Here is a 10717-nt window from a genome sequence, read left to right as displayed (position 1 = left end):
CCTAATCATACGGTATGACCAAAAATGTATATCACAATATTTTTTGCTAACGGTTTCTCGGTATATGACAGGATTTTTTTTTTCATGCATAATCAGGTGTTCACAGCATTTTCTACTGGTTGAGAATCAGATACAGGTTTATTTTGACGAGTACAGTTTAAAAAAAAAAAAAAAAACAGCACTTAGAATTTGACTTGCTAGTCGGTGCACGGAACAAAAAAAACAAAAACACAAGCCAGCAGCAATAATAATAATAGTGATAAATATAAGGATAAGGGTTAATTAAAGGATAGAGGATAAAGAAAAATAAAGATAAGGGAGTGGAATTACTGCAGTAGACTGACTTAGGATGGTCTATTTTACTGTCATGATGAGTGAATATTGTAAAATAATTCCACATTAGTAGTAATACAAGTTTGCATGAGCCACTTATGATTCTAATGAAGTGAGGAATCAGAAGGCAAAGACAATTGCAATCAAAACATAACTTTTACTCTGCAAATTTCACAAACATCTTTTTTTAAAACCAATACAAAAAGTAGTGCAACTTGCAATCATTTTACTTTTGCTTAAAGTTCAAGCCCAGGAACATTACACAGTATTCAAGTAAATCTAAAATGTGCATTAATATGGGCTTTGAGGTATATTCACATTCAAATAAGTAGTGATCTAAATTTGCAACAGCAGCCCAATGGCTCTTTGCCGTGCTAGCTTAGCTTTAGCATTAGCTTGATTTCTAGCTTTAAATGCTGCATACTCAGTGGTGTGGTGGTCTCAAATTGCGATCCTTTGCTCTCCTTTTTTTGTGTTTTACTGCCGACATGCTAAGCTAACCGTGCCTCCGTATCTGTGAGTGTTGTTCTCCTGTAGCAGAGGCATGTGCACACGCAGACACATGCTCACATGTAGCTTCATAGCTTTCAATTGTGTCTTTCTGATCCATTTACACGTATGATTTACACTGTAACTAACACCAGAACACTGCTGTTTACCTTCATATTTAGAAGTGCAACGTTGAGAAAGGTCTGGTCTGAAACGCGGCGCAGCGTAGCATTCCAAAAGTTGTGTCATCAAATACACCGGTATGGTGGAATATTAAAAATTCATAATTTTTAATATTTCATAATGAAAATATATACCGATACTCGGTATAAGTCGGTATACTGCCTAGCCCTACTATGTACTAGACAGTATATACTCATTGAGTTTGTAGTGGTGAGAACGTTAGTGGGACATTTACTACACTGTGTGTGTGTTGGGGGGGGGCGGGGGGGAGATGTACTTCGTTGGTTCCGGTCATATCTTACTGATCGGTCCTTGGCGATGCAAAATCCCAGTTGCATCAGGTCACATGTGGAGTGCCCCAGGGGTCCGTTCTTGGTCCGGTGCTGTTCAACATATACATGCTCATAATAAGCAACATCATTTTTAAATACGGACTTTCATTTCACAGTTATGCAGACAATACTCAGCTTTATATCTGGACTGACCCTACCTGCCCCTCAGCCACACCACCTGCCCTCTCATTGTGCCTGGAGGAGATAGAGGCGTGGATGACAGACGGGCATGTGTGCATTTCTTCTATCATTAGCAGAGTCAGTGTATGCGAGATGGATTATCAAATATTGTGTAAAGTTTATGAATTAATTAAAATACACTGAATGTTTCAATATTTCTTGTCAGGTTTGTAAAGATGTAAGTCAGTGGTTCTCAACCTTTTTTGGCTCTAGTCCCCCTTTTTCTTATTTTCTGAAGACTTTCTGAACCCCCTTGGTCCAACTACAATATTTTGCTGAGAAAACTATTTAAAAACATCTATACATCATAATGATGGAACGAATGAGTGATAACACACATGTTTTAAAAATATAATTTTGTAAATAAATGGAAAGAAAGTATTTAGTGCAGTTGTTCGCAACTATTTTTGAATCTATTTAAATTGTTTATAAATTTCAGCTGACCCCAGCTAAACTGCCTGTGGGAGTGTAATAAAAAAAATTCTGATCTGTTTTAATTTATAGTATAAAGGTCATTCTTTATTGGGATATAAAACTATTTTTCTTTGTGTGACTTCTTCATTTTTATTTTGGACCCCAACTTTGGGTTATTTCACTACTCATGAATATTGAAAATCCTTTACATGAGGCCATTGTAGCTTTACTCTGTATCTGATAATCATTTATTGATTATTAGTTTTTCACAGAGTCGAGCTGAGACTGAAACGTTGGCGTCGTCTCCGTCACATCCTGGAGAGACGTTTTAAACTCACAGAGCAGGAAATGTGTCTCTGTGCAGCGACGACTCGCTTTCCTCCAGAGCATGTGGAGGAAACATCTGATTGACTACAGATCGATCCATAAATCAGGTATTAATAGATCAGGTATCAATAGATAAGGTATGAACTTTTATTTGTTTATCATTGTGTGTAGACAGTGTGAGTTATGTATGTGATTCCTGTCTGTACCACCAGGGGGCGTCAGTGATGGACGTGCTAACCTCTGCTAACGTTAGCGCCGTGTGTGTGGTCAATGATCACATGACTGCCTTCATCGTCCTCTACAGCCTCGTATTCTTCATCGGCCTCCCAGCACACCTGCTGTCAGTGCTCGTCTTCATCATCAGCCGCAGACAGCAGGTAAGAGTGGGTGGAGCTTAATTAGCTATCGCCCTGCCTCTGGACCAATTAGCAGTCATCAAAAAAACACTGACACGTCCCAGTGTTACGGTTAAACTGGTGACATCATCACATCTTCACGCATTTATCATTTATCACATAGCAGCACGTTAGCACATAGCACCTTAGCCTATAGCGCGATAGTACATAACTTGTGAGCCCATAGCATGTTAGCCCATAGCATGTTAGCCCATAGCATGTTAGCCCATAGCATGTTAGCACATAGCTCTTTTGCTCATAGCTTGTTATCCCATAGCACGTTAGCCCATAGTGCTTTTGTTCATAAATCGTTAGCCATTGAGCACGTTAGCCTATAGCTTGTTAGCCCATAGCTTGTTAGCTGAGAGCACGTTAGCCCATAGCGCATTAGCCCATAGCTTGTTATCCCATAGCTCATTAGCCCATAGCTCTTTAGACCATAGCATGTTAGCCCATAGCATTTTAACCCCTTGGCATTTTAGCCCATAGCTCGTTAGTCCATAGCTCGTAATCCCATAGCACGTTAGCCCATAGCACGTTAGCACATAGCTTGTTATCCCATAGCACGTTAGCTTATTGCTCATTAGTCAATAGCATGTTAGCCCATGGCGTGTTAATCCATAGCACATAAGGCCATAGCTCATTAGCCCATAGACAATTATAACTCGTAACTATAGCTTGTTAGCAGTGATGTGCAGTCAGGGTAGGCAAGGTAGGCAGTGCCTACCCAAGGGTGAATTTATATTTTGATTATTTGTTTTAATTATAATATAATTATGAATGATTTATTTTTCACTTTCCGATAGCCTACAGTACCTATAAGTTTGAAAGTGTCAGCATTTTGTGCTTTTCATAGCGTAAATCGCTAAACATCGCTATTTCCTAACCGCTGTAAGGCAGGAGGAGCATTAGAGATGATAAAGAAACTTTCTTTTGAGGAAAAACAACAGCTTTTAAAAGACAGAGAACAACATCTGAGCAACCAGACCTTCAGCAAAGCTAAGGTCAGATCATTGTTGGTATTTTCTACAGTGAATGGAACAAAAGGAAGGATTGACTTTGTGGATGCTCCTCACTGAGGATGTTCTGAGTTGTTGTTGTTGTTATTTTCTCCATGTTTCTGTGTTTCCAACACAAACAACAGATGTGCTGCCGTGTCATGAGATATATCTTGTTGGGAGAGTATGGAGGCTATATTAAATAATTGTTTATGTTTATTTAATGGTGTTTATGATGTTGTGTTTGTTAGATGGATAAATACTTGTTCATGTGGATCTTGTTGGTTTTTTTCTTTATGATGAATTTTATATTTTGATAAGTGCATTGAGATGACTTTGTTGTAAATTGTGCTGTACGATACAAATAAAGTTGAATTTAATTTAATTTAATTGAATTAACACTTGCTAGCAGAAACATATGAAATTGTCATTGGTGTTGACATTGGTGGCCTCAATTTGGAACGCCTTGTCTACCCAACGCTAGTTCTCACGGCACGTCACTGCTTGTTAGCCCATAGCCAAATATAGCACGTTAGCCCGTAGCTTGTTAGCCCATCGCTCGTGTTGTCTTTTGACTGGTTTGTGATAGTTTGCATCTGTAATAGTTGGTGTTACAGTTAAGCTGATGATCATGTTATCTTGTGACTACTACTGAGATGTGTTTTCATGGTTCAGTGGAATGTAAACATTGAGGGTTGGCGTTTAAAGAGTCACCACTTATGATGGTGACCAGTTGAGGTGATAGACATGGGTTTTTTCTTCCATTGGCTGAAAATCTGTTTGTCGTTCTCACTCTTCACACCTCGGGAACGTCAACTAGACTTTGTTCTCCTGAAGTCTGCACAAACCTGAACCTCGTCAGAAGAAACAGGAAGTGAAGGTGATGAGACAGGAAGTGATGAGTGTGGTTGTGGTTAGCAGCAGAAACTTCAACACACGCACACACACACAGGACTCACACTTTGTGGGTACTGTGTTATTTGGTGTATTGTCATTGGTTTACCATCGCTTTAATACTTGATTCTCAGATTCAAGACTGGAACATTTGTTCATATTAAATTGGTTTATTTTTAATCAATGAATGACATATATAATAATTAAAAAATTTTAAAAACTTGTAAAATGGTTTTTTTTAGGTGAGGTCTTTAGGACATGCTGATTATATATTTTTAATCTTTAAATAAAAGTCGGTGATGAAGCCGTAAAGTGGTGCTGCCCTCTGGTGGTGAACGTGATGAACGTCTTTACCGTTTCAGCAAAAAAAAACCAAAAAAAAAAAAAAAAAAAACTATTCTGTTTTCAAATTTCTTCTTAAATGTGTGTATATATGTTTTCATTTCAAAACCAAATTAAAACTGAAAATAAATAACATTAGACACCCTCGACTAATTTTAATTAAAAGGTATTCAGACAAAGGGAAGCATGATGGTCATTGATTTGACTGTTGGAAAACCTGCAAAACATGAATAAGAGCAAACCTTAACAATTCATAAAATAAACATAAAAACGGACATAAAATAAACTCATACAATTGTTAGAATTTCTAAAATAAATTGTAAAGTCTTATCTTGGGAGAGGCTTAGGGTTATTGGGGAATTGTTTATTAATCGTGTAACGTTGAGCGTGTGTTTGTGTTTTCTTACAGCATAGCCGCGGTGGTAGCGGCACACGCCTCTACCTACTCAACCTGCTGCTGGCCGATCTCCTGCTGCTGCTGATGCTGCCCTTTAAGATCCTGAAGGACAGCGGTTCTGCTACGTGGAACCTCACCATGTTTCACTGTCGCTTCAGCGCCGTCGTTTTCTACATCAGCTTGTATTCGTCGCTGATGTTCCTCACCCTCATCATCAGCCAACGACACCTGCAGGTACATTAACTTCATCATTATCATCATCATCATCATCATCATAAACAATGGTTTATGTAATTAAAAAAACAGGTGAAATATCACTCTGAACATAGATGGGGTTACCGTTGAAATAGTGTCTCAGAACATTTTTATTTCAAACAACAATTTTTGTTAAAGTTATGAGAATATTGTATTGCTCTCTTATTTTAACATGTCTTTGTTATTGTGTGTAAATACAATACATACGCTACACAAGGAACATACAATTGTTATTTTTATTACAGAAAAGAGTATTTATAAGGCAGGTTGCAGAGAGTGTGTTTATCAAGTCAGGATTGTTAAAACTTGATTAGATTTGATTGAGCTGCAAACACTCAGTTATGTTTAGAGCTAAAAATAATTAAATAAAAAGAGCATTACCAGTACTTTTTACTAAAGTTGTTCATTTTTAGTTCAGAGGACGGGAACCACAGAAGGACATTTAATTTCAAACATCAATTTTCACAAACAACCTTAAAGCAGACGTACATTTTTTTTTTTTTTACATAGTGAGATAAAGAGCTGAGAAAATGTAAAAGAGACTCATAAGAAAACATGAACATGGTGTTCAGAGTCTTATTTGTTTAACTATTTTGGTGCTGAGAGTAGGTGTTTAAGTCCTTTCATTTGTTTATGTATTATTTTAATAATGCTGTTATATCATTATCTCAGTTAGTGTAAACTTGGCAGACCAATTGTTTCATATTTGTGATTAATTAAGCGGCAGATATATACTGTATATATATATGTGTGTGTGTGTGTGTGTGTGTGTATTTCTCCTGCTATTTTCTGGACATGGAATACAACAAAATTAAATATTAAATATATATATATTAAATATTCTTTGTGAAATTAGTGTGATCTTTAACATGACAGAATAAAAACAAATGAAATGAAATGAATGATCCATCTGTGACCTTTGACCTTTGCTGCCCCACAGGCCTCCCAGTCTTCATTCTCACGGCGTCTCCAGGAGGTTGGTTTCTCTCGTCTGCTGTCGGTGGTCGTTTGGTTTCTGCTGATCGTCATCAACCTGCCCAACATGGTCCTGCCTCTCACCACCATCCAGGTTAGGATTAATTTATCAGGTTAAGATGAACTAATCCTGAACTAACCTAAAGTGTACTGACTATTGTTCGTGTCAGATTCAGAATCAGAAATACTTTATTTATCCCAGGGGGAAATAAAAAGAATTAACACTAAACAAAGAAATAAAGAGATAGGAAAAAGTACATAAGTAAGTAAAAGACTGTTAATTAAATAAGGAATAAATACAAGTGCACAAAAATAAAATAAGATACATTAATAATAATAATACATTTATCCAAATGTACAAATATAATACATATATGTGTGTATGTGTGAAGTGAAATATTATTAAACATACAACATATGTAAATTCCTGTAAATTTATAATTATTATGATTATTATCATTAATTTGTGTGAGTGTCTGTCCTTAAATCTGCCTAACAACAGTATTCGGTCCTCACAGGTATAGTAATAAAATATTTCTTTAATTTTGCGTATTCTCCAGTTGTGAATCCTCAGCCCCACCTAGTGGCAGAAATAAATGTTTGCACCATTGCTGCTATAGTGGAACACGTGGTCCACACATAGATATAAAGAGCGCTGATGTATCTACTCAAGTAGAAGTTCTGTTACTTGATTGAAATTGTATTCAATTCAAGCAAAAAGTAATAAAAGTTACTAGTTACTTTCATTTATTGTTGGTAATAAATCTTGGTGCGGTTCCCACAGTAAACATCTCATGTAGAAACTTAAAAAAGGAAGAGATTAATTAATTTATTTTCCACAAAGGCATCTGTATAAAATAAAAGGTTTGTCAAAATGTACAATTATTTTTCAAATAAAATAACACCAAAACAGATAAATTCTCAGGCTCGAAGTATAGATACATTTATCGTCTCTAAAACTGTTCCATGTGTATAAAAACAAAATACAATACAATACAATGTAATGTAATTTAATATATTACATAATAGTTAGACACCACACCTAAACCATAGAAAGTGGCTTTGATCAGAAATAACACGACGAACAACATATGGATTATGTTCAATGTGCCATGAAACGGAAATTTAAAAAAAAAACTAGTGCAGTGCTCGTAGGAAGTATGTGTAAAGTGGGAGGGTAAGCAGATTTTCATGGCTGGTTTACATGGGAGCTTTAATTCAGAATAAAAGTTAAATCATCTTTCAACTGACCTTGTAAACACACAATTCCTGATGCAAATTTCATTCTGAATCATATACATGTGTTTTTATTATTATTATTATTATTATTATTAATAATACTCGCCTTATTTACGAATGTTGCTCACTGAGGACACCTGTTGGTCAATATTTACAGGCTATTTTTTTTTTTTTTTTAATGTTTCATTTCAGTGATTTTTAAAAGCCATTTGTGCAGTCACTCCTGTAGATTTTACACAGCTTTCAATTTATTTTGAGTTACCATGACTACCTCTCAACATTGAGCTGTTCTGTAAAGCTGCATTTAAGACAATTTTATGAAATAAGTTATGAATGGTATCACTGCAGTCTAACAAATCCGACAATGCACACCATTGAACCAAGCAGCAGCCATGTTGAAAGTCTCAGGTCACACACACAGACACACAGATTACTTGCTTTATAGATAGATAGAAGATAGATAGAAGATAGATAGATAGATAGATAGATAGATAGATAGATAGATAGACAAGAAAATATATTAATTTACTCAGTAATGGTTTGGTGTGGAAATGCAGTTTCTTTTCAAATGTACTTAAGTACAAGTAAAATTACTGATTTAGAAATACGTATACTCAGCCCTGGTCCCCCAGTGCCCCCCCCCCCCCCAACATTACCACCTCCATAAACACAATATGACCTGCAGCACTTGTATTTATGTATATATTTATCCTTTATCCAGGGCTCACTGTTAGAGTGAGGCGTCGAGTAACCGAAGGGTTGGGGGTTTGAATTCCGTTCTATCCAAGTCAATGTCGTTGTGTCTTTGGGCAAGGCACTTTACCCACATTGCCTTGTATGAATGGGTATGAATTGTGTATGAATGTTGGTGGTGGTCAGAAGGGCCGTTGGCAGCCACGTTTCTGTCAGTCTGCCCAAGGGCAGCTGTGGCTACATTGTAGCTTACCACCACCAATATGACTGACGTGAGTGAATAATGGTTTCTGTATGTGCTTTGAGTCTCCTTGTAAATCTAAACCATTATTTAAATGTATTAATAATATTATTATTATTATAGTTTCTGGTTTGTTTTTTCTTCTTTGCACCAACAACCAAGTTTAATTCCTTTTACTGTTTTTAACTGTACTTGGCAAATAAAAACTTTTCTGATTTCTGATATACTGAAAAAAGTACAAGTACCCATAAAAGTAACTCAATTACAGTAATATGAGTAGTTGTAATCCATTACTTTCACCTTTGGTCCACACGACGTCATAAAATAAAATGTGTATGTGTGTATGTGTGTGTGCTTCTTAGCCCCGCCCCTTCCTCAGCTGTTCTTCTCTAAAGTCAGAGATGGGTCATCACTTCCACACTCTGGCCGTCTTACTCAACATGGCGCTGTTCCTCAACGCGTCCGTCTGTGTGCTGTTCTGCTGCATCCTGGCTCTGCGCCGCCTCTTGGGGCGTGGCGGCAATGGTAACCATGGTGACGCCCGGCGTGCGGCACTGAGCGTGAAGGTGACGGCGGCGGCGTACGCGCTGAGCTTCGTGCCGTACCACGCAGTACGGATGCCGTACACTCTGGCCCAGGTTGAGCTGATCTCTGACTGTTGGACCCGTCGTCAGCTGTTCCTGTGGAAAGAGGCCACGCTGCTGCTCAGTGTGCTGCGACTCTGCTTCGACCCGCTGCTCTTCTTCTGCCTCTGCTCGCCGTTCAGACGTACGATCAGCAGCACCATCAGGAGGACCAACACACAGCCTGGACAGGACCGGGAGACCAGTGTGTGACGGAAACTGCAAAACGTTAAACATCAGACTCGGAATAAAAAACAAGTTTCTTATCACATGTTGTTATCATCCAATCAGCATCCTGTCAGATCACGCCGTTCACTCAGTGCACACACACACACACACGCTCATCAATGCACAGGAAGCTCCTGAAACACTAACCATGCGTTTCCTTTGATAAGGACAAGGGGATCCTGAGCACTGTTAGGGTCAAACTGGTCATCGTGGTATCCTGTAACTAGTTTCTGTTTCACTCAAAGCTTGGACTCCTATTGGCTAGTAAATAATAAACTAACTTAATCTATAAGGCGTTTTCTCCCTACACTGAAGTAGTCCCAAAGTGCTTTACATTATCAACTCATTCACCCATTCACACACCAATGGGACAGAGCTAGTCGATCACTGGGAGCAACTTAGGGTTCAATGTCTTGCCCAAGGACACTTCGACAGTGATCAACCCCCAACCTATCGATCAGAATACGACCCTTCTACCACCTGAGCCACGGTCGCTCTAGTATTAGTATAGTAAAAAAAAAAAAGGTATATCTGCTCAACTGGTGATCGTTATAAATCAATGCTGATTGAGGAAAATCTCAAACTGCTCCAGAAATGAACTGAAAGTCTATAACCATGGTAAAAATGGTCAAATACTACTAATGATAATACTAATAATCTTCTTATTATAATAATAATAATAATAATAATAAAAGTAATGAATCAAACAATAATACTAATAATTATATTACCAATAATAATAATGAAAAGAATAAATTATACATTATTATTTCAATAATAATAATAACTAGAATAAGAATTAGCCTAGCTGTCGACATCAAAGAGCCGGGTCTCTTTGATGTCGACATCAAACATATCTGAACAGTTTGAGACCAAACTTGTTGGAATCAGATAAAAAAAAATGCAGGAGGAAGAAGAATAACTAAAATAATAAAGTATACAAATAACAATAGCTTCCTGAATCCTCACTAATAATAGAAATCATGAAAGAATGATAAAAGTTCATGAGTGAGTGGATATTATAAAAACAAATTCAGATACAAAAATACTTTTAATATCATAGTTGTGATTATTCATCTTATTTCTTAGACTTCCGGTGGTAAAAACGCTATAAAGTGTGTAAATGTGTGCGTTGTGACGTAAACGCGGTGATGTAACTGCCCACACTTCCGTTGGTTA

At 37.2% G+C, this 10717-nt stretch overlaps 1 protein-coding gene across 2 annotated transcripts; it reads left to right on the top strand.

The window, feature by feature from the left end:
• The first annotated feature begins 2153 nt into the window (after positions 1-2153).
• LOC114474845 (probable G-protein coupled receptor 171) lies at positions 2154-10013 on the top strand. Of its 2 annotated transcripts, none has more exons than XM_028465404.1 (5): positions 2154-2365; positions 2471-2635; positions 5297-5518; positions 6480-6608; positions 9050-10013. In XM_028465404.1, exons 2-5 carry the CDS (start codon positions 2483-2485, stop codon positions 9521-9523), a joined length of 978 nt encoding a protein of 325 aa, XP_028321205.1. In that variant the 5' UTR covers positions 2154-2365; positions 2471-2482; the 3' UTR covers positions 9524-10013. The 2 variants fall into 2 exon arrangements, with proteins under 2 accessions (XP_028321205.1, XP_028321206.1); XM_028465405.1 differs by having other exon boundaries at positions 2154-2395.
• The last annotated feature ends 704 nt before the right edge of the window (positions 10014-10717 follow it).

The sequence above is a fragment of the Gouania willdenowi genome, chromosome 13 (assembly GCF_900634775.1).
Source record: "Gouania willdenowi chromosome 13, fGouWil2.1, whole genome shotgun sequence".
Lineage (NCBI taxonomy): Eukaryota > Metazoa > Chordata > Actinopteri > Blenniiformes > Gobiesocidae > Gouania > Gouania willdenowi.
Note: the sequence above shows the minus strand (reverse complement) of the source record. Positions and strands in the feature narration are given on the sequence as shown.

Excerpts from the sequence above, each read along its gene's own strand:
- LOC114474845 (XM_028465404.1), top strand. The coding sequence starts at position 2,483 with ATGGACGTGCTAACCTCTGCTAACGTTAGCGCCGTGTGTGTGGTCAAT. Across the intron at positions 2,636-5,296 it reads TCATCAGCCGCAGACAGCAG|CATAGCCGCGGTGGTAGCGG; the intron begins GTAAGAGTGGGT and ends GTTTTCTTACAG. Across the intron at positions 5,519-6,479 it reads TCAGCCAACGACACCTGCAG|GCCTCCCAGTCTTCATTCTC; the intron begins GTACATTAACTT and ends GCTGCCCCACAG.